Source organism: Aquarana catesbeiana, linkage group LG03, assembly GCF_042186555.1.
Source record: "Aquarana catesbeiana isolate 2022-GZ linkage group LG03, ASM4218655v1, whole genome shotgun sequence".
NCBI classification, from domain to species: Eukaryota; Metazoa; Chordata; class Amphibia; order Anura; family Ranidae; genus Aquarana; species Aquarana catesbeiana.
In genome coordinates this window covers 12165694-12189892 of record NC_133326.1, presented here as the reverse complement: position 1 = coordinate 12189892, position 24199 = coordinate 12165694, and the positions used below count along the sequence as shown (strand labels likewise).

General features: G+C 46.1%; 1 protein-coding gene across 1 annotated transcript; it reads right to left on the bottom strand.

Annotated features, from left to right (window-relative positions):
- Positions 1 to 4230: 4230 nt before the first annotated feature.
- On the bottom strand, positions 4231 to 15826 carry CALML4 (calmodulin like 4). The gene is made up of 5 exons (XM_073618279.1): positions 15763 to 15826; positions 15619 to 15649; positions 10174 to 10314; positions 7792 to 7980; positions 4231 to 7156 (listed from the first exon to the last, which is right to left on the bottom strand). The coding sequence occupies exons 1-5, from the start codon at positions 15763 to 15765 to the stop codon at positions 7059 to 7061; spliced, it is 462 nt and encodes a 153-aa protein (XP_073474380.1). The 5' UTR covers positions 15766 to 15826; the 3' UTR covers positions 4231 to 7058.
- Positions 15827 to 24199: the final 8373 nt, after the last annotated feature.

Genomic DNA, 24199 nt, shown 5'->3' with positions numbered 1-24199 from the left:
CGCCTTGCGTCCGCCATTTTACTATATGGCAGGAGGTGGTTAAAAATGTAAAACTAATTGGGAGGCCAAGCAGGGAGGAAGGGGTAATCAGGTCAGCTTATTCTGTACTATAACTAGGGATGCACTGATGCCATTTTTTATTTATTCATTTTTTCAATGGGTGAGTACGAGTACCGATACCTTCAGTCAAGTACTCACCGATACGGAGTACCGATACTTTGCACTGCGATTTTCATCCATACAAAATGAATGGGCGCAAATCACACTGCAAAGAATCACGTGCAATTTGAACAGGAATGCGGTGTAAACCCAGACTTGTCCGTGATTTCGGCCTTGGTTCACACAGGAGCAGTGCAGGAAGCCGCATGCTATTTGGACAGGAACCGCACCGCATTCCTGTTCAAATTGCATGCGATTCTTTGTAGTACGATTTGAACCCATTCATTTTGTATGGATGCAAATTGCACCGAAATGTATGGGTATCGGGAGCATTTTTTACGAGTACTCATGAAAATACTTGGCACCGGTATCAGTGCAACCCTACTTATAACAAGAGCTGTGTCCCATTTGTTTTTTTTGTTGTTGTCTTGTTTTATTAAAGTTTTTATAACAGTAGTTACAGGTAGAAGGTATGTAGAAATTACAGAGGTGGAATGGTTCAGATCTTCCACTAGAGGTGGAATGTACACATCAAAAGATTTTATATGGGCACTTAGGCAGGCCATAGATGGTGCAAATTTCTTTCCTGCAACCATGCATTCCCCCATCACAGCAGAAATCCCTCCTGCCTAGCAAGTCCGTGATTATTACTATCGACAATCGCAAGTGAATCCAGCAGGCTTGGTTGTACCCAAGTTGATCGATCAACTTGGTACATTCAGCCTGCTCACACACACGATTCAAACCGTCTGTGGCCGGCCTTAGTTGCCGATAATAAAAGGCTGTGGTGCTTCACCATTATTGCCTTCTATTTCGAGTCATCTAGGAAGAAACTAGGGAGGAGGTGGCCCAATCAGATGGGTCAAGAGTTGCCTTCATCAGAAGACCCAATAAAAGGTCATACAAATCAGCTGTCAGGGTTGTCTGTTGATAGAGAAGGGGGTATTTGAGCCTGTAGGGCTGGCATCCAGTAGTGGGAAAAGAGGTGACTAAAAAAGAAACCAAGTGAGAAGGGAAGTAGGAAAGAAAGAGAAGAATGGCTGGAGGTTTGATGGGGAGAAGAGTTATTGTGGACACTCCATCATGGCTAGGTGGGGGTTGAGAGGGGAGGGATGTCTTCCCTAATCCAATCTAGATGAATAACAAAACATAGACCAGGAGGTCCAGGTAGTTTTGTGCCCATTCCACAAGGAGAGGAGGTCCAGGTAGTTTCATGCCCATTCCACAAGGAGATATATATTAGATTTCCAATAGCGGGGTATGATCCTGGCCACAGCTAAAAAAAAAATCCTGAAGAAGATCTTTTTTTGCAGATTTGAGGGGGTCTAGGAACTGTGCCAATGTAGGGGATTTGAGTTGCCTTGAGTTTACAGTAGAGATTGAGAATTCATAGCCAAAATGCATGGATAGGGGGACCATTCCCACCATGTATGGAGCATAGCATGGTGGCTTTGGAGGCCAGGCACCGCTTGTGTCCCATCTTTTGACTGGAAGGGTGTACTACTAAAGTCCAACTTCTGGTGAAATGTTTTTGATAGTATGTCTGGTTTTCATTGCTGCCTAGGCTATCATGGGAGATGCTCCTCATTTACATTATGGTCATTGAAACAGAACGTATGCAGAAACCACCACCAGAGAGGACACATGAATTTGATACTGTTAGATTAAACTGCCGCTTAAGTATTGATTGGACACTGGCAAACAAAACTATTTTGGGTCAGCCACAATGCCCCCCCTTTACCCACATGCCTTCGTTTTTTGCTATTTTTTTTACCAACTGAGAAAATTCAAATTTTTGCAATTCTTTTTTTCTCCAGTTTTGTTTTGTGAAAATTCTTTTTCTATTAATTTCAGGATTCCTCACTACATCACATTTTGAGCCGGTCTATATGTATGTAGCAGCTGGTTAAGCCATTCCTCAGCTTGACTTGAGAGTGCCGTACTGAACCCCACTGGACATGGACAACGGTGGGACTAGCCTGGAGTGTGCTGCCTTGTAGACTTTGCACACTTGGAAAGGTTTGCTGCAAAGTGCTTTCCAGTTAAGGAGCCATGGCATTGCCTCGGTTCTGTCCCTGAAGACTCACTCTGTTGAGTAGGCTGACCACTGGGAACTACCTCGCTAGCTGCACTACTGGTTGGTTTTCAAATATCCCGCTACCGCTGGTTTTCATTTCAAAATATTTTATATTGGCTTTAACAGAATACACACCAAGGATCTTTAGGTCAAGGTTACAGCAGTTAGACAGTCAATAAACAATGGAGGTTACAAAATGCACAGCTTAAACCTTTTGTTCTTCTACGAGTGAATACAAAAAGTCTAAAATGTAACCATTGCAGTGACCTGGATCCAGGGCCTAAAGTAAAATCATAATCCGTGGCTTCAATCCGGGATCAACCAACGGTCAGCACAAAATAGAAGGAAGGAGAAAAATAAAATGACTACAGTTATGTCATTTCTATACAGCTTGACTCTCATTTCTCTGTTTTGGCTTTTTCTCATGTTTTAGAATTTACTAGTTGTAGTGCCTGACTCTAAATTCATCACAAAACTTAACATGGATGGTCTGTGATGAGGGGGGTTTGTGATGGGATGGGGGTCCAGAAGCGTATTTGTGAGGTCAGGCACTGATGTTGGACGAGAAGGCGTGGCTCGCAGTCTCCACTCTAATTCATCCCAAAGGTGTTCTATTGGGTTGAGGTCAGGACTCTGTGCAGGCCAGTCAAGTTCCTCCACCCCAAACTCACTCATCCATGTCTTTATGGAATTTGCTTTGTGCACTGGTCCAAAACATTTGGTGGAGGGGGGCATTATGGTGTGGGGGTTGTTTTCCAGAGGTTGGGTTTGGCCCCTTAGTTCTAGTGAAGGGAACTCTTAAGGCGTCAGCATACCAAGACATTATGGACAATTTCATGCTCCCAACTTTGTGGGAACAGTTTGGGGATGGCCCCTTCCTCTTCCAACATGACTGCGCACCAGTGCACAAAGCAAGGTCCATAAAGACATGAATGAGCGAGTTTGAGGTGGAGGAACTTGACTGGCCTGCCCTCAACCCGATAGAACACCTTTGGGATGAATTTAGAGCGGAGACTGCGAGCCAGGCCTTCTCATCCAACATCAGTACCTGACCTCACAAATGCGCTTCTGGAAGAATGGTCAAACATTCCCATAGACACACTCCTAAACCTTGTGGACGGCCTTCCCAGAAGAGGTGAAGCTGTTATAGCTGCAAAGGGCGGAGCCAACTCAATATTGAACCCTACGGACTAAGACTGGGATGTCATTAAAGTTCAGGCGTCCCAATACTTTTGGTAATAGTGTGTCTCTGACCGATTTAATTAGCTCCAACACCAACTCCTTCTCTTGGAGTAAAGTTGAGATGGATTGGTTGTCATCGCTCCTCCAGGTGTCGGGATTCCCAGCCAACGTGTCCTCCAATGAATGCAGAAGGAAGGATTTTTCTGGTGAGTTCAAACAATCTTATTGTACTTTTTTTTTAAGCGAATAAGAATTTCAACCTTCTTCTTTGATTTATTATACCTCTTAAAGTGGTGGATTTGTCAAATACACCAATAGTAGCAGAACAGTAAAAACAACCATTTTTGTTGCAGGGTTGTACACAATTGGGCTGATTTACTAATGGAGTGGAGAACATTCGCTGTCGCTGGGCTCACTTTCAATGCCCAATTATGTGCAGATGAAAGAAATAAACGGGAATTTATTTCTTTTTTTATCATAATTGGATAATTGAAGTGAATTCAGTATATACAGTAATTCAGTTCATTGAGTGAAGAACTCTTAGTAAATTGATATAGATTCTAGCTGTGCCATAGATCTATGAGAAAGGAGTTGCTGCCCACATCCTACATCAGATGTACAATAGAACAATTTCCTCTACGGGACTTCAGAAGGCGGAAACTCCTTGACAATCAAAGTGTATTAGAAAATATAATCGTATTTTTATCAGAAAAAGTTCAAATTTGAATAGATTGACCTCAGTGCGGACAACTTCTCATGATATGAATATTGTAACTGGCCCAAAACCTTTCTTTAAAAAATGACAACGAGGGTTTTGATATTTTAGTCTTTATTTATTACCATATTACATATATATGCAGAAATTTATAGCAAACCGGTATTAGCTTACAACACCTCACTGTAGGCAAGGCATACTAATAAACAGGGATTTTTTTACGGCAGGAACGCAACAGTAGATCCCTCCCAGCAACAGTAGACCCCTCCCACAACAATAGATCCCTTCCTCAACAATAGATCCCCCAGCAGCTAGCATCAATGGATCCTCCAGCACTGAATGTGTGTACTGGCAATAGGTACTGGGGGTCCATTGATGCTAGCTGCTGGAGGATCTATTGTTGAGGGAGGGGTCTATTGTTGCTGGGAGGAATCTACCATTGAGGGAGGGGTCTATTGTTGCTGGGAGGGATCTACTGTTGAAGGATGGATCCATTTTTGCTGTAGGTCAATTATTGCTGGGAGGGGTCTATTGTTGCTGGAGGTCAACGGTTGCTGGGAGGGATCTAATGTTGAGGGAGGATTTTATTGTTGCTGGAGGTCAATTGTTGCCAGGAGGGGTCTAATGTTGCAGGAGGGCATCTAATTTTGTAGGAGGAATGTATTTTTGCTGGAGGGGTCTATTGTTGCTGGAGGTCAATTGTTGCTAGGGGAGGGGTCTTTTGTTCCTAGAGGTCTGTTGCTTGGAGGGATCTACTGTTGAGGGGTCTATTGTTACTGGAGGGAGGGATCTAGTGTTGAGGGAGGATTTTATTGTTGCTGGAGGTCAATTGTTACTGGGAGGGGTCTATTGTTGCTTGGAGGGATCTACTGTTGGGGCGGGGATCTATTGTTGCTGGAGGTCAATTGATGCTGGGAGGGGTCTATTGTTGCTGGAGGTCAGTTGTTGTTGGGAGGGATCTATTGTTGCTGGAGGTCAACGGTTGCTAGGAGGGATCTAATGTTGAGGGAGGATTTTATTGTTGCTGGAGGTCAATTGTTGCCAGGAGGGGTCTAATGTTGCAGGAGGGCATCTAATTTTGCAGGAGGAATCTATTTTTGCTGGAGGGGTCTATTGTTGCTGGAGGTCAATTGTTGCTAGGGGAGGGGTCTTTTGTTCCTAGAGGTCTGTTGCTTGGAGGGATCTACTGTTGAGGGGTTTATTGTTACTGGAGGGATCTAGTGTTGAGGGAGGATTTTATTGTTGCTGGAGGTCAATTGTTACTGGGAGGGGTCTATTGTTGCTTGGAGGGATCTACTGTTGGGGCGGGGATCTATTGTTGCTGGAGACCAATTGATGCTGGGAGGGATCTACTGTAGAGGGAGGGTTATATTGTTGCTGGAGGTCTATTGTTGCTGGGAGGGATCTACCATTGAGGGAGGGGTCTATTGTTGCTGGGAGGGATCTATTGTTGAAGGAGGGATCTATTGTTGCTGGAGGTCAATAATTGCTGGGGAGGGGTCTGTTGTCTGCTGGAGGTCTATTTTTGCTTGCAGGGATCTACTGTTGGGGGGTATATTATTTATGGAAATCTATTGTTGCTGGGAGGGATCTACCATTGAGGGAGCGGTCTATTGTTGCTGAAGGTCAATTGTTGCTGGGAGGGATTTACTGTTGAGGGAGGGGTCTATTGTTGCTGGCTGCCTGTTGTTACTGGTGTGGGGTCTATTGTTCCTGGATCTATTGTTGTTGGCTGCAGGAAATCTATTTTACTGCTTTTCTTGTTATCATTAACAAATTCCATACAAATTATTGAGCACCACAAAATGATTGGTTCTGTTTTCTCTAATAGGAGCAGTACTAGGAGGTGGGTAGGGGGTGGAACCAAGGGAAGGTGCTCAGAGGTGGGTAGGGGTGAAACCAAGAGACAGTGCTCAGAGGGGGGTAGGGGGTGGAACCAAAGGAAGGTGCTTGGAGGTGGGTAGGGGGTGGAACCAAGGGAAGGTGCTCAGGGATGGAACCGAGGGATGGTGCTCGGAGGTGGGTAGGGGGTGGAACCAAAAGAAGGTGCTTGGAGGTGGGTAGGGGGTGGAACCATGGGAAGATGCTCAGAGGCGGGTAGGGGTGGAACCAAGGACACAGTGCTCGGAGGTGGGTAGGGGTTGGAATCAAGGGAAGGTGCTTGAGGATGGGTGGGGGTGGAACCAAAGGAAGGTGCTTGGAGGTGGGTAGGGAGTGGAACCAAGGGAAGGTGCTCAGAGATGGGTAGGGGGTGGAACCAAGAGACAGTGCTCAGAGGGGGGTAGGGGGTGGAACCAAAGGAAGGTGCTCAGGGATGGGTAGGGGTGGAACCAAAGGAAGGTGCTTGGAGGTGGGTAGGGGGTGGAACCAAGGGAAGGTGCTCAGGGATGGAACCGAGGGATGGTGCTCGGAGGTGGGTAGTGGGTGGAACCAAAAGAAGGTGCTTGGAGGTGGGTAGGGGGTGGAACCATGGGAAGATGCTCAGAGGCGGGTAGGGGTGGAACCAAGGGACAGTGCTCGGAGGTGGGTAGGGGTTGGAACCAAGGGAAGGTGGCTTGAGGATGGGTGGGGGGTGGAACCAAAGGAAGGTGCTTGGAGGTGGGTAGGGAGTGGAACCAAGGGAAGGTGCTCGGGGATGGAACCAATGAAAGGTGCTCGGAGGTGGGTAGGGGGTGGAACCAAAGAAAGGTGCTCTTAGGTGGGTTGGGGGTGGAACCAAGGGAAGGTGCTCAGAGGTGGGTAGGGGTGGAACCAAAGGAAGGTGCTCGGAGGTGGGTAGGGGTGGAGAAAAGGGGGCGACCCAGAAGGGGGGAAAAAAAGCCCTGCTAATAAGACATGCTGATTATCAATGACTGTCATGCACTGTGTGGTTGAGAACTTCTTAACGTGTAAAAAAAAAAAACATGACATAAAGCGGTCTGCGATTTAATAGTCAGGCATCGGGAGTGTGATCTTCCGGACGAAGGCCTCATATTTCACCATCCCATTGGGGGTCACCTCAACATCTCGGAAAAGATCATTAACTGCAAAAAGATAAATCTGTTAATATCTCCATCAACACATCAGATCCATCATTGTCCATGCACTTGAGCACTGGGGCATCTGGGACCTCATTTTACTATATTGTATCTATTAACCCTTTTTTTAAACTTTTTAATCCACTTCCTGTGTGCCCCAGTGTTTAAATAGTTCATGCCTGGGGGGGATTGACGATTATGTTACCACTGTCACAGTGGTCACATGATCAGAAGCTGGTCCCGCTTCTAAAAGAAAAAGCCTGAAGAACAAAAAACGAATGCAGCCACCACATCAATGGACGAGCAAGCTTAAATTCATTACAATTTGTTCTTGGGTTTAGATATGTTTTATTGTTTTAACCCTTTTACTGCCACAGCAGGAAGAATTAGGCACTATTTGCCCGGACATTTAGCCACGCTGCGCATCCCAGCAGGGGAAATCTACCGGGATACACAGCTGCATGCAGATACAGTGAATCGGGAAAGTATTCATAGCGCTTCACTTTTTCCACATTTTGAAAAAAGCATTTTATTGTGGGTACAAAAATCCAATTTTTTTTTATTTGTTATTTTTGCACCCTTTGATAAACACCCAAAACAAGGCTACTGAAAAAAAAAAAAAAAAGTTTAATAAAACTCACCTTCCTCAGGGGTTAACTTCTCACCCATCTGGGTAAGCTTGGCCTTGAGCTCAGCCAATGGAATTAATCCATTCTTTTGCCGGTCAGTCATTAACATGGCTACCATGATCTCATTTTCTGGGTCTTCCTGCATTTGTTGGCGGTACATGATGGTCAAAAATTTAGAGAAATCCACCTCCTCATCTTTGGCTGTAAAAAACAAGGAAATGACACTAAAATAACCATAATGCGTGGTCAGCTTATCTCCAGATTTTCTGGTCGTTTTACTAGATGGTAAAGAGAGCCATATCTTTGGACATCCAAAAGCAATGGTAAATGGCAATGGCCTCCCAGGCACCCAATCATGCCGGGTTTGTTGTGCCATACTTCCTACCAGGGACACAGACAACACTAAAAACCTAACCCTTCTCTGGGCATTGGACTTGGAAGCAGGTAAATGTTCTCAGATGAGAATGGCTTGCTTTTGAGTTACTTGGGCTTTCACAGTGACTTGTATGGGGAAGAAAAACAATTGAGATGCAAATGCAGGGCTTGAGTCCTGTAGGAACGCATGGGAGCGGCGTTCCTGTACTTTTTCCACAGCAGGAACACCGTTCCCGTTAGCAGCAGGGCCGGACTGGCTTACCGGGATACCCATCATTGCAGACTCAATGATGGGTCTGCCGGGAAATAATGGGCCTACCTTTCCCGGTATCCCGGTAAGCCAGTCCAGCCCTGCTGCTGACAGGAACGGTGTTCCTGCTGTGGAAAAAGTACAGGAACGCCGCTCCCATGCGTTCCTGCAGGACTCAAGCCCTGCATTTGTATCTCAATTGTTTTCTTCCCCATACAAGTCACTGTGAAAGCCAAAGTAACTTAAAAGCAAGCCATTTTCATCTGAGAACATTTACCTGCTTCCAAGTCCAATGCCGGGATACCAGGAAATTTCCCGGTAGGCCGCCTGCCCTGGGGCTGCCTTGCGCTGTGGCTGCAGTGGCGCCCAGGGCCGATCCTGGGAGGCTCAGGTATCGAGTCCTCCCCTCCCTCCTCCTTCCTTTGTGTACCTCACACACTGCAATGTTCAGTGGCCGGCCACTGTAACAAAGTCCTGCCTCCTAGACTGGCTCCTGTGATAGATGTCACACTGATTCAATTTCCTGGCATTGGATAAGTGTTCCGTTTATCACAGAAGCCGCCACCATTCTGTTACAGTGGCCAGCCGCCAAACATTGCAGACCCAAGCTCCGTGACACAGCAGGAGATCCATGCTGTGTATAATCCAGGCACAGATGAGTCTGCATTTGATGGGCACAGGTGAGTCTGCATTTGATGGGCACAGTGAGGTTTCAATGATGGGCACAGTGAGGCTGCATTTGATGGGCACAGTGAGGCTGTAATGATGGGTACAGTGACCCTGCATATGATGGGCACAGTGATTCTGCAATGATGGGAACAATGAGGCTGCATATGATGGGCACAGCGAGGCTGCATTTGATGGGCACAGTGAGGCTGCAATGATGGGCACAGTGAAGCTGCAATGATGGGCAGAGCAAGGCTGCCTTTGATGGGCACAGTGAGGCTGCAATGATGGGCACAATGAGTCTGCAATGATGGGCACAGTAAGGCTGCATTTGATGGGCACAGTAAGGCTGCATTTGATGGGCACAGTAAGGCTGCATTTAATGGGCACAGTGAGGCTGCATTTATTGGGCACAGTGAGGCTACATTTGATGGGCACAGTGAGGCTGCAATGATCGGCAAAATGTGCCTGCATTTGACGGGCACAATGAGGCAGCATTTGATGGGCAAAGTGAGGCTGCATTTGATGGGCACAATGAGGCTGCATTTGATAGGCACAGTGATTCTGCATTGATGGGCACAGTGAGTCTGCATTGATGGGCACAGTGAGGCTGCATTTGATGGGCACAATGAGTCTGCAATGATGGGCACAATGAGGCTGCATTTGATGGGCACAATGAGGCTGAATTTGATGGGCACAGTGAGGCTGCATTTGATAGGCACAGTGAGGCTGCAACGATGGGCACAGTGAGGCTGCAACGATGGGCACAGTGAGGCTGCATTTGGTGGGCACAGTAAGGCTGCATTTGATGGGCACAGTGAGGCTGCATTTGATGGGCACAGTGAGGCTGCAATGATGGGCACAGTGAGGCTGCATTTGATGGGCACAGTGAGGCTGCAATGATGGGCACAGTGAGGAGAATCTTGGGTGAGTTCCCACACTTTTTTTCCCAGGACTTGACCCCTGTGCAAATGTCTGTGTCCATGAGCCCCAAGTCAGCAGATCAGTTCCATCTGATTAGTCTTTAGCTCACCTCCTTTGATGGGGTAATAAGGATTCTGTATTTATTAAAGAATAGGGTTTGCTTTCTCACTGGTACATACCGATTTTTTCAATCTGTAGATGACGAGTGATTTCACTGGGGGTGGGACATGTTCCCAGACAGCGCATGACAGTCATCAGGTCTCCGGTGAGAATCTTGCCTCTTCCCTTCTTATCGTACAGGGAAAAACATTCTTTGAATTCTGTGTTTGGGAAGTATAGGAAATAAATGTCAGTGGTTCTAGTAATTAGTGTATTTGAATTCTAAATCCACCTTTCTTGGCCTTCTCAACACAGAGGAACCCTTGAAATAAATTTTTACGGTCTCAGGGAACCCCTTCTAAAAATGACTCTATCTACACCTCATGATACACTGTATTACCAAAAGTATTGGGACGCCTGCCTTCACATGCACATGACCTTTACTGACATCCCAGTCTTAGTCCGTAGGGTTCAATATTGAGTTGGCCCACCCTTTGCAGCTATAACAGCTTCAACTCTTCTGGGAAGGCCGTCCACAAGGTTTAGGAGTGTGTCTATGGGAATGTTTTACCATTCTTCCAGAAGCAGATTTGTGAGGTCAGGCAGTGATGTTGGACGAGAAGGCCTGGCTCGCAGTCTCCGTTCTAATTCATCCCAAAGGTGTTCTATCGGGTTTAGGTCAGGACTCTGTGCAGGCCAGTCAAGTTCCTCCACCCCAAACCAGCTCATCCATGTCTTTATGATCCTTGCTTTGTGCACTGGTGGGCACTCATGTGGGAACAGGAAGGGGCCATCCCCAAACTCTTCCCACAAAGTTGGGAGCATGAAATTGTCTAAAATGTCTTGGTATGCTGACACCTTAAGATTTCCCTTCACTGCAACTAAGGGGCCAACCCCTGAAAAACAACCCCCCCACACCATAATCCCTCCTCCACCAAATGATTTGGACCCATGCACAAAGCAAGACGCGAACGAAGCTGGTGTTTCGTCAGATTTGCGAACCGTCAGAATGTGTAACGGAAGTGACGTTCCGTCGCCGCCATCTTGCTATACCCCGCACTCGCCCACAGTAAGGATACACCGAGAAGGGGGAAAGCGGACATCTTGTTACACCCACCAGAGTTTTGCATTTTGCATTTTTAACTGTAAACTGAGGTTATATAGTGGAATACAGGACTTAGAACTCCGTCTGACAGTTTGTACCTCAAATTTTAAAAGCAGCGAACTTCTGTCAGATTATTAAACCTGTGAGATGAGGAAGGCTTGCCGCTGCTTTTAAAATTCAACATCAAAACGGTCAAACGGAGTTCTAAGTCCTGTATTTCCCTATATAACCTCAGTTTACAGTTAAAAATAAGTGTAGAATGCAAAGCTACAGAGGGTGTAACAAGATGTCCGCTTCCCTCCTTCCACACCTCCCAACTTTTTGAGATGGGAATGAGGGACACCTATCAGCAAAAGTATGCAGGCATAGGACACACCCCTTGCCACGCCCTCTTTAATGGAGAATTTTACAAAAAAAACAAGATTGGTTAAACCCACAAGTGCTTTTTTTACCACTACTATTCCTTTATATTGGCTTTTAGAATTTACAGATTCATCAATTTAGAGATCAGATGAAAGGTTTAGCGCTGGGGAAACACTTTTTGATAGATAAAAAGTGCATTTTATATACATTTATACAGATCAGACCAAAATGAGAGACAAATGAGGAGGAAGGAGGGACAGAGGGACTTTGCTCCAAATCAGGAACAGTCCCTCGAAATCCGGGACAGTTGGGAGCTATGCCCTTCCCACTCCATCCTTACTGTGGGTGAGTGCGGGGTGTAGCAAGATGGCGGCGACGTAACGTCACTTCCGTTTACACCTTCTGACGGGTCGCCAAATCTCACGAAACACCGGAATCGTCTTCGATCGGGTCTCGGATCCAGTAACCCCGAAAGCGAAGTCATGACATCACTTCCTGTTTACTGAAGACTTAAAGCGGAGTTCCGCCTGGGGAGAAAAAAAAATTAAAAGTCAGCAGCTACAAATACCGCAGCTGCTGACTTTTAATAATCGGACCCTTACCTGTCCAGAGAGTCCAGCGATGTCGGCACCCCAGCCGATCTTCGGATCGATTCCCCGGGTGCTGCCGCCGCCATTCCTGTTAAGGGAACCAGGCGGTGAAGACTTTCGGCTTCTCTCCTGGTTCCCTACTGAGCATGCGCGAGTCGCGCTGTGCGTTCTGAATGGTCCCTGCTGTCTTCTGGGACCTGTGTGTCTCCCAGAAGACAGCGGAGGTGGGGGGGGGGGAGGGGCCGGACGTTGCGTAGGATCTTTCCTCGGAAGTGGGAGCAGATATCTGGATTTGACAGGTATCTGCTCCCCCCTGAAAGGTGCCAAATGTGACCCCGGGGGGGGGGGGGGGAGAATCCGATTGGTGGAAGTTCCATTTTTGGGTGGAACTGCGCTTTAAAGGCGCCAGATTTAAAAAAAAAATTACAGCATTCAAAACAGCCAAACTTGGCATTTTGAATGCTTTGAAGTGCAGTGGAGGGATTTGGGGTCTTTATGTGTAAAAATTTAAAAAAATTGAATAAAATAAATAAGGAAGAAAAAAAAGTAATTTAAAGCACCCCGCCCCGTGCTTGCGCGCAGAAGCAAATGCATACGTAAGTCGCAGGCACAAATGTAAACGGTGTTCAAAACCACACATGTGAGGTATCGCTGCGATCGTTAGAGCGAGAGCAATAATTCTAGCCCTGGACCTCCTCTGTAACTCAAAACTGGTAACCTGTAGAAATGTTTAAAGCGTCACCTATGGAGATTTTTAAGTACCGTAGTTTGTCGCCATTCCAGGAGCGTGCGCAATTTTAAAGCATGACATGTTAGGTATCTATTTACTTGGCGTAACATCATCTTTCACATTATACAAAAAAAATGGGGCTAACTTTACACTTTTTTTTGTTGTAAACCCTTTTCTCTTACTTTTATCTATAAGTAAGCCTAGAATAAGGCTTACCTATAGGTAGTGGAAATATCTCCTAAAATGTGCGCTGTTTAGGAGATATTTCACCTGTAGTGCGCCAATGTCATCATCGGCGCATGCGCTGTGAAGAAACGGACCACCGCGCCGTTTCTTCCCCCAGCGTGTGCCGTGAGTGACCTCACGCGGCTCCGCCCAGTCACAGAGCCGGAGTCCGCGGCCCCCCAGAAGGAAGAGGGGGCGAAGATGGACGCGGCCTGCACAGGGGACAGCAATGGATTCGTGTGCAGGTAAGTGTCATATAATGGGCTAGTATGAGATGCATACTAGCCCATTGTGCTTTTTACTTTGCAGGCCTTGTGGGGAGCAAAAGGGGAAGTAAAACCCACCGGGGTTTACTTCCTCTTTAATTCATGAAAGTGTATTTCGTCCAACAAAAATTGCATTTGAAAGGCCGCTGTGCAAATACAGCGCGACATAAAATATTGCAACGATCGTCATTTTATTCGTTTGTTAAAATATATGTATATATATATATATATATATATATATATATATATATATGTTTGGGGGTTCCAAATGATTTTCTAGTAAAAAAAATACAGATTTAAACTTGTAAGTAACAAATGTCAAAAAAAAAAAAAAAAAAGGCTTATGCATGAAGGAGTTAATAAAATATTAAAATTTTTGTATCTGGATAATACTATTTTTAACCACCTGCTGACCGCTGCACGCCGATATACGTCGGCACAATGGCAGCGGTGGGCAAATGGGTGTACCTGTACGTCCTCTTTAATAGGCGGGGCTGGCGGGCGCGCGGGCCCACCGCGTACAGTGTGACCACGCCCACGGGACCGGCAGACTCAATGTCCGCCGGTGTCCCGCAATCGTGTCACGGAGCCGCAGAACGTGGAGATGTAAACAAGGCATTTCCCCGTTCTGCCTCGTGACATGACAGAGATCACCGCTCCCTGTCATCGGGAGCAGTGATCGCTGTCATGTCAGTGGAAGCCCATCCCCCCCCACAGTTAGAATCCCTCCCTAGGACACACTTAACCCCTTGATCGCCCCCTAGTGTTTAACCTCTTCCCTGCCAGTGACATTTATACAGTAATCAGTGCATTTTTATTGCTGTATAAATGATGATGGTCCCAAAATAGTGACAAAAGTGTCCGATGTGTCCGCCATAATGTCGCAGTCACGACAAAAATCGCAGATCGCCGCCATTACTAATAAAAAAAAAATTATAATAAAAATGCCATAAATCTATCCCCTATATTGTAGACGCTATAACTTTTGCGCAAACCAATCAATATACGCTTATTGTGATTTTTTTTTTTACCAAAAATATGTAGAAGAATACATATCGGCCTAAACTGAGGAAAAAAATATTTTTTAAATATTTTTGGGGGGGATATTTATTACAGCAAAAAGTAAAAAACATTGCTTTTTTTTTTTCAAAATTGTCGTTCTTTTTTTTTTGCTTATAGCGCAAAAAATAAAAACCGCAGAGGCGATCAAATACCACCAAAAGAAAGCTCTGTTTGTGGGGGAAAAAGGACGTCAATTTTTGTTTGTGTACAACATCGCAACGAAAGCGACGCAGTGCGGAATCGCAGAAAAAGTGCTCTGGTCAGGAAGGGGGGGGGGTAAAATCTTCCGGGGCGGAAACGTATTCGTGAAAATATACTTTTTAAAATAGTTCGGGTGCTGAGATATTAACCTTTTTGTATCTGGATATTACTATTTTTAATGTATTAATAAAAATATACTTTTTTTAAAATTGTTTATTCAGTGTTTGGGTAGGGAGTCGGTTTCCTCTTTTGTTCTTTGGTGACCATCGGGGGAGGTCTGCGGGTTCAGGATGGGGGTACCCCTTAAGGGTCGGTTCACACTGGGGCGACTTGGGATCCGACTTGTACGCCCTCAAGTCGCCCCAAGTCGCCCCAAGTCGCTTTGTATTTAGATTAACATGGTAGGCAATGGGAGCATCTTAATTGACACTACTGAAGTCGCTCCGACTTCAGAAAAGGTTCCTGTACTACTTCTATCCGACTTGTAGGCGACTTGTACCCATTCAACTCAATGTAAGTCGCCTGCAAGTCGGATCTCTCTGTAAAGTCAAGCAACTTTGCAGAGAAAACCCCTCCCTCCCCCCCTCCCTCCCAGAGAGGTGATTGGCCACAGGCAAAGTCGCCTGTCATGGAGGCGACTTCAAGTCGCCTCGTAATTTGCCGAAGTCGCGCTGAAGTCACGCTAAAGTCGCGCTGAAGCCGCGTTGAAGTCGCGGTACTTGATTTGAGGCCTCGCTATTTATTACTAATATACAAAGTAGCCGCGATGATATGTCCAGTTTTACGAACACAAGTGACGTACAAAGTTACAATACTTAGTTCAGGAGTTCAGATTCGTTTTTTGTCGTCATGAAGGGGTTAATCAATATATATAACATACGCCAAGTTATTGATTTAGTTGATGTATATTATATTATATTATATTGATATTCTTCCGATCAATACACAGCACACACACTCCACACTTCATGTACATTTCTTACTTTGAATGGCATCCTGAGACAGGAACTTGGTCTGCAGAGATCACAATACTAATGTTAGTACAATGTATCCAACACACGGGACAATTCGTTTGTTCAAATCGGGGAAAATCGGGGGTATTTTTTCTGGTGAATGGAAGGTCTTACCATGTCACCTCCGAGATGTGCCGCTGCTGCTTCCTGCTTTGTGTTCCGATGCTAAAGTCCATCCAGGAAGACCGGGGAACGTCCTGCCATAATTATTCGATCGTCATGGAGACTCCGGGGGGGGGGTGTCAGATTCCGCCACCTGCAGGGTCTTATTACCGTCATAAAGCGGCCCGTCACATAAGACTTCGTTCTCATAAAGTATTTATAGGCATCGGGCTGAGCGACCCGCAGAACCGCCATTCCTCTATTCTCATAAATACAAACATCGCTTCATCAACGCCGGATTATCTGCACCGGAGAAGCTGTAATCTGCAACCTTCGTGCGTTTTTTTTGTGCGCTCCGAAAAACAATTTCCCGTAGGCCCCTTTCACATCGCATGAGTGTACAAATGCGTTTTTTTTTTCCGCCGCAACACGCACAGGGCAACCCAATCACTAGAGGGGGGGGCGGCCCTATGCACACCAAACACCCCCCCCCCCCCTTATCTTTTAGGCCCCGTTCACCCTTGTGTAAATTTGAACGCAACTTTGGATGGGTGCGACTTTGGCTTTGACCAATGATAATGGACAACTGTCGCATGTATAACATTTAGGTGCGACTTTAGAGGGTTTTACATTGCAGTCTACGGCACTCGAAAAGTTGGACCAAAAGTAGCACAGGAACCGTTTTTTTTTTTTTTTTAAAGCTGCCTCGACTTTAAGTCGCACATATTGGAACGGTCATCATAAAAAAAAAACATGGGGTACGACTTGCCATGCGACTTTAGTGTTCAAAGTCGCATGAGAAAGTCACACAAGTGTGAATGGAGACTAATGCCCCGTACACACGGTCGGACATTTATCGGACATTCCGACAACAATGGATTTTTTCCGACGGATGTTGGCTCAAAGTTGTCTTGCATACACACGGTCACACAAAGTTGTCAGAAAATCCGATCGTTCTGAACGCGGTGACGTAAAACACGTACGTCGGGACTATAAACGGGGCAGTAGCCAATAGCTTTCATCTCTTTATTTATTCTGAGCATGCGTGGCACTTTGTGCGTCGGATTTGTGTACACACGATCGGAAATTCTGACAACAGATGGAAGATTTTTAGCCTGCTCTCAAACAGAAAATCCGATGGAAAATGTGTGATGGAGCCCACACACGGTCGGAATTTCCGACAACAAGGTCCTATCGCACATTTTCCATCAGAAAATCCGACCGTGTGTACGGGGCATAAGGGTGACGAGCGTTGTACATTTTTTATACCGCGCGTTTGCTAGTCACGTTTCGGGAACGCGCAGATAGACGTGAATGGGGCCCGCAGGGCCAATTCACAACCAGAATCTGCACATAGCTGGGCCTTTTTGACTGCATGTTTACTCTGTGTTTTGCGCTACGCTTGCAGTGCATTTTTTCAATACCTTTTTGGACTTGGCTTAAAGTGACATGGTCAGTGGCGGCTGCTGTTTTTTTTTTTTTGGGGGGGGGGGGGCAGGAGGCAGAAAACAACCACCCCCCCCCCCCCCGAGCGGGACCCACCCCCCCGCTGTTTGCCAGTTGGTCCGGCACTTAGCCCATCGTGGCGGGGGTGGCAGCGGCTCGGCTCCAAGTCCTCTCCTCCATGGCGGCTCCCAGCTCTTCCCCTCCTCCTCTTAGGCGTCCAAAAGGATCGCCTGTCCTTTCAGCCAATCGGATGACCAGTGTCAAAACCCGCTTCCTGATTGGCCGGGAGGAGGATCAGCGTTACAACAGCAAATATTCATTCGCTATTGTAACACACCTGGGTGGGATCGGACCGCACTCTCTGCGACCCGAGCCCACCCTACATTGAAGCATATTACAGCCTCTGGCTCTAATTGGTGCTTTAAACCCCCCCCCCCCCCGCATTGGAATCCATGTGCCGTGTCCTGAAAGGGGCTGGACACATGGATGGGGGAAACGGCGATGGACGGGGGGGGGGGGGGTGTGGGGGCATAATGTACCAGCATGGTGCAGTGCATTTGTAGCGCATATCCTGCATTTTCTGTGCAGAAAAATGCTGCATGCTCTACTTTTTTTTTAATTACACTGCAATGATGTGATCCATGCCCATCGGATTACCTTGATTTTGGGCTGTCTGTGCAGTTGGAGTTCAGTTCAGACTGCATCAAACTGCGTTCGGTGTGGAAGGGCCCTAAGAGGCCTGGTTGACACGCCTATGCTGTTTGCTTTTGATCCGTTTCTGGAATGCCTTTTGCAGTGCATTTTGTGTTTTTGCACCCATGTTATTTATGCGTTTCGCTTTTTTTTTTTTGCCCAATTTGTTGTTGAGCAGATGAAAAAACGCACTACATGCTTTACTGCAGCTTCTCCATTGAAGTCTAGTGAACGAAAAATGCACCGCTTTGCGCTTACCAACCGCCCCATAACACATTCACTGGTACAGAGCGGCATCGGGTATATGTACAGGGACACAGGGAGGAAACAGCTTGGGTGCTGGATCCTGGGACCGGTGAGTGGCTGTGTACATTTTCACTTCAAGAGGAACTGCAATCTGCTCACATAATTTGTAATAAAAACATATTTTGCCATTCTGAAGCTTCCCTCCAACCACTTTGCATATTATTTTATATATACTGTGATTCTGTACTTGCCAAATATGCTGCAGAAATCTCCCTCCACTGAGTCTGGCTGCAGCTATTTTAACCGTGGGCAGCTGAAAGCAAGTAAGGTGTATGGCACTACCTGGGCTTAGATCTATTATTTATACCTGATAGCCATCAGTGTAGCTCTGGGAGAACACTTTCCCAAGGGTTGGCCCCTTATTCCAGTGAAGGGAACTCTCAAGGCGTCAGCATACCAAGACATTTTGGACAATTTCATGCTCCCAACTTTGTGGGAACAGTTTGGGGACGGCCCCTTCCTGGTCTAACATGACTGCGCACCAGTGCACAAAGCAAGGTCCATAAAGACATGGAGGAGCGTTTTTGGGGTGGAGGAACTTGACTGGCCTGCACAGAGTCCTGACCTCAACCCGATAGAACACCTTTGAGATGAATTAGAGCGGAGACTGCGAGCCAGGCCTTCTCATCCAACATCAGTGCCTGACCTCACAAATGCTCTTCTGGAAGAATGGTCAAACATTCCCATAGACACACTCCTAAACCTTGTGGACGGCCTTCCCAGAAGAGTTGAAGCTGTTATAGCTGCAAAGGGTGGGCCAACTCAATATTGAACCCTACGGACTAAGACTGGGAGGCTATTTAAGGTCACGTGCATGTAAAGGCAGGCGTCCCAATAGTTTAATCTAAAAAATTAGAATATCATTAAAAAGTTAATTTATTTCAGTAATTCAATTGGAAAAAGTGAAACTCCTATATTTTATATAGATTCATTACATACACAGAGTGATATATTTCAAGCATTTTTTTCTTTTAATTTTGATGATTATGGCTTATAGCGAGTGACACCCCAAAATTCTGTATTCAGAAAATTAGATTATGACATAAGACCAATAAAAAATTGTTTTTTTAATACAGAAATGTTGTCTTAGTGAGAGGTCTGTCCATGTACAGTATAGGATACACTCAATACTTGGTTGGGGCTTCTTTTGTATGAATTACGGCATCAATGCGGCGTGGTATGGAGGAGATCAGCCTGTGGCACTGCTGAGGTGTTATGGAAGTCCAGGTTGCTTTGATAGCGGCCTTCAGATCATCTGCATTGTTGGGTCTGATGTCTCTCATCTTCCTCTTGACAATTCCCCACAGACTCTCTATGGGGTTTAGGTCAGGCAAGATTACTGGCCAATCAAGCACAGTGATCCCATGATCATGTGACCAGGTATTGGTAGTTTTGGCAGTGTGGACAGGTGCTGGAAAATGAAATCAGCTTCTCCATAAAGCTGGTCAGCAGAGGGAAGTATGAAGTTCTCTAGAATTTCCTGCTGGAGAGCTGCTCTGACTTTGGACTTGATAAAACACAGTGGACCAAACACCAGCAGATGACGTCTCCCCAAATCATCACTGACTGTGGAAACTTCACACTGGACCTCATCCAACTTTGGATTCTGTGCCTCTCCACTCCTCCTCCAGACTCTGGGACCGCGATTTCCAAATCAAATGCAACATTTTCCACAGTCAGTGATGATTTGGGGAGACGTCATCTGCTGGTGTTGGTCCACCGTGTTTTATCAAGCCCAAAGTCAGAGCAGCCCTCTAGCAGGAAATTCTAGAGAACTTCATACTTCCCTCTGCTGACCAGCTTTATGGAGATGCCGATTCCTTTTCTTTAAGTCAAACCCGAACACTTTAGGGGCGCACTGCAATTTTTTTTTTTATAGTATAAACTATACACATACAGTGGGGCAAAAAAGTATTTAGTCAGCCACCAATTGTGCAAGTTCTCCCACTTTAAAAGATGAGAGAGGCCTGTAATTGTCATCATAGGTATACCTCAACTATGAGAGACAAAATGTGGAAACAAATCCAGACAATCACATTATCTGATTTTTGAAAGAATTTATTTGCAAATTATGGTGGAAAATAAGTATTTGGTGAATATGAAAAGTTCATCTCAATACTTTGTTATATATCCTTTGTTGGCAATGACAGAGGTCAAACGTTTTCTGTAAGTCTTCACAAGGTTGTCACACACTGTTGCTGGTATGTTGGCCCATTCCTCCATGCAGATCTCCTCTAGAGCAGTGATGTTTTGGGGCTGTCGCTGGGCAACACGGACTTTCAACTCCCTCCAAAGGTTTTCTATGGGGTTGAGATCTGGAGACTGGCTAGGCCACTCCAGGACCTTGAAATGCTTCTTATGAAGCCACTCCTTCGTTGCCCGGGCGGTTTGTTTGGGATCATTGTCATGCTGAAAGACCCAGCCACGTTTCATCTTCAATGCCCTTGCTGATGGGAGGAGGTTTGCACTCAAAATCTCACGATACATGGCCCCATTCATTCTTTCATGTACACGGATCAGTCGTCCTGTTCCCTTTGCAGAGAAACAGCCCCAAAGCATGATGTTGCCACCCCCATGCTTCACAGTAGGTATGGTGTTCTTTGGTTGCAACTCGGCATTCTCTCTCCTCCAAACACGACGAGTTGTGTTTCTACCAAACAGTTCTACTTTGGTTTCATCTGACCATATGACATTCTCCCAATCCTCTTCTGGATCATCCAAATGCTCTCTAGCAAACCTCAGACGGTCCCGGACATGTACTGGCTTAAGCAGGGGGACACGTCTGGCACTGCAGGATCTGAGTCCCTGGTGGCGTAGTGTGTTACTGATGGTAGCCTTTGTTACGTTGGTCCCAGCTCTCTGCAGGTCATTCACTAGGTCCCCCCGTGTGGTTCTGGGATTTTTGCTCACCGTTCCTGTGATCATTTTGACCCCACGGGGTGAGATCTTGCGTGGAGCCCCAGATCGAGGGAGATTATCAGTGGTCTTGTATGTCTTCCATTTTCTAATTAATGCTCCCACAGTTGATTTCTTCACACCAAGCTGCTTGCCTATTGCAGATTCAGTCTTCCCAGCCTGGTGCAGGTCTACAATTTTGTTTCTGGTGTCCTTCAACAGCTCTTTGGTCTTCACCATAGTGGAGTTTGGAGTGTGACTGTTTGAGGTTGTGGACAGGTGTCTTTTATACTGATAACAAGTTCAAACAGGTGCCATTAATACAGGTAAGGAGTGGAGGACAGAGGAGCCTCCTAAAGAAGAAGATACAGGTCTGTGAGAGCCAGAAATCTTGCTTGTTTGTAGGAGATAGGCTGATGAAATGGCTTTGGGTGGTGTTCGAGATATGTCTTTTCCAGTCAGCTGGAACGCAGGTGGAGCGCAAACCGGCAATTCCAATACATGAAGAATCGTTCTTACCAAACCAATCCATTAACCTTCTATGAGGAGGTGAGTTGCCATCTAGATAAAGGAAGGCCCGTAGACGTGGTGTATCTGGATTTTGCAAAAGCATTTGACACAGTTCCCCATAAACGTTTACTGTACAAATTAAGGTCCGTTGACATGGACCATAGGGTGAGTACATGGATTGAAAACTGACTACAAGGGCGAGTTCAGAGGGTGGTGATAAATGGGGAGTACTCAGAATGGTCAGGGGTGGGTAGTGGGGTCCCCCAGGGTTCTGTGCTGGGACCAATCCTATTTAATTTGTTCATAAACGATCTGGAGGATGGGATAAACAGTTCAATCTCTGTATTTGCAGACGATACTAAGCTAAGCAGGGCAATAACTTCTCCGCAGGATGTGGAAACCTTTCAAAAAGACCTGAACAAATTAATGGGGTGGGCGACTACATGGCAAATGAGGTTCAATGTAGAAAAATGTAAAATAATGCATTTGGGTGGCAAAAATCTGAATGCAATCTATACACTGGAGGGAGAACCTCTGGGGGAATCTAGGATGGAGAAGGACCTGGGGGTCCTAGTAGATGATAGGCTCAGCAATGACAAGCTGCTGCTAACAAAGCAAACAGAATATTGGCATTAAAAAGGGGATCAACTCCAGAGATAAAACGATAATTCTCCCGCTCTACAAGACTCTGGTCCGGCCGCACCTGGAGTATGCTGTCCAGTTCTGAGCACCAGTCCTCAGGAAGGATGTACTGGAAATGGAGCGAGTACAAAGAAGGGCAACAAAGCTAATAAAGGGTCTGGAGGATCTTAGTTATGAGGAAAGGTTGTGAGCTCTGAACTTATTCTCTCTGGAGAAGAGACGCTTGAGAGGGGATATGATTTCAATGTACAAATACCGGACTGGTGACCCCACAATAGGGAGAAAACTTTTTCGCAGAAGAGAGTTTAACAAGACTCGTGGCCACTCATTAAAATTAGAAGAAAAGAGGTTTAACCTTAAACTACGTAGAGGGTTCTTTACTGTAAGAGTGGCAAGGATGTGGAATTCCCTTCCACAGGCGGTGCTCTCAGCGGGGAGCATCGATAGTTTCAAGAAACTATTAGATAAGCACCTGAATGACCGCAACATACAGAGATATACAATGCAATACTGACACATAATCACACACATAGGTTGGACTTGTGTCCTTTTTCAACCTCACCTACTATGTAATACTATGTAACTATATAATACTATGTAAATGCTGACCTTTGTCTTCTTTCAATGTAAGTGCAATATTATCTTTTAAAACAAACTATTTGAAATACTACACCGTGAGAATGTTCTTTCCTCTCTCTCTATATGGCAATACTGGAGTTTTTAATACAATATTTGCATACACATTGAATGGATGGCAGCAGCAGTTTGGATTTTATTTCTGTGACCCCTCCCCCATGTGTGACAACTTGGATTTTCCCATATCAGCAATCTAACTTCCTATGGGGGAGAATGAAGTCTGGTGAGTGCGCAGTGTGCCTGCATGCGGGTGGAGAGGAACCGTCTCTATACTCACTGGAGGACGTTATTCACATTTTGGAATTTATTAATTGACTTCACAATTCATAATTTTATTTTACTTTTTTATATAAAAATTATCTAATGTAGCTGTTTATTCACCACGGTGATGTTTAATTCATGATATATATACACTTTATGAGCGCGTTTTTTTTCCTCTTGAAAATAATATTTGACTGGCCGTCACGAGGATCCGGCAGTTTTAAAAGTGAAGTAGGGGTACAAACATACATAATCAGCTAGAGGGGTGCAGCATTGATCCGAAGCTGCAGCTGTCCCCCACCGGCTCTACCCTGATAATTGAGCGATCAGATGACTACTGATTGCTCAGTCCTCAGTCAGCGGCTCTCTGTTCTGCCCCTCCAGCACTCACTGGAGTGCCAGGCTGTGGAGGGGGCAGGGGTGGCTTGCTCAGGCCCGAGAGGCTGAGCCAGCTGCCGGTCCAGGCCTCTGGGTGGATCCCGATATTTTTGTCAGGATCCCAGTAGAGCAGGCATATGCAATTAGTGGACCTCCAGCTGTTGCAAAACTACAAGTCCCATCATGCCTCTGCCTCTGGGTGTCATGGTGTGGCTGTCAGAGTCTTGCTATGCCTCATGGGACGTGTAGTTTTGCAACAGTTGGAGGTCCGCTAATTGCATATCCCTGCAGTAGAGCACGGACCTGCTCCGTGGCGTCAGCCAACAGCGCATTTTAGCACGCTGTCAGCCTAATTTGGGACACAAGAATGCAGAATTAGGTGATCCCCAGGAGAAACATGGGCAAAAGAGCTTTGACCACACTTCTCCTTTAACAACTTTCCGACCGCCGACTAGCCGGCTCTATTGCGTGAAACGGCGTACCTGTTTGTCACTTCATGCAATAGACACTTGGGGGGGGGGGGGGGAGCGCAGGCGCGATCGTGTGCTGATTGGACATAGGTGATGCCAATCATGGGGTCCGCCGGCCATCCACGATTGTTCCCAGGAGAGGCAGATCGCCGTTCTGACAGGGGAGAAGATCGAGATCTTGTGTTCCTGCTAAGCCAGAACTCTGATCTCTG

What these genes read in the sequence shown, in the direction of transcription:
- CALML4 (XM_073618279.1), bottom strand. An exon ending in GTCTCAGGATGCCATTCAAA is followed by an intron (nt 10,315 to 15,618) that starts GTAAGAAATGTA and finishes TCCCAAACACAG; the next exon opens with AATTCAAAGAATGTTTTTCC. An exon ending in GAAGTTAACCCCTGAGGAAG is followed by an intron (nt 7,157 to 7,791) that starts GTGAGTTTTATT and finishes ATCTTTTTGCAG; the next exon opens with TTAATGATCTTTTCCGAGAT.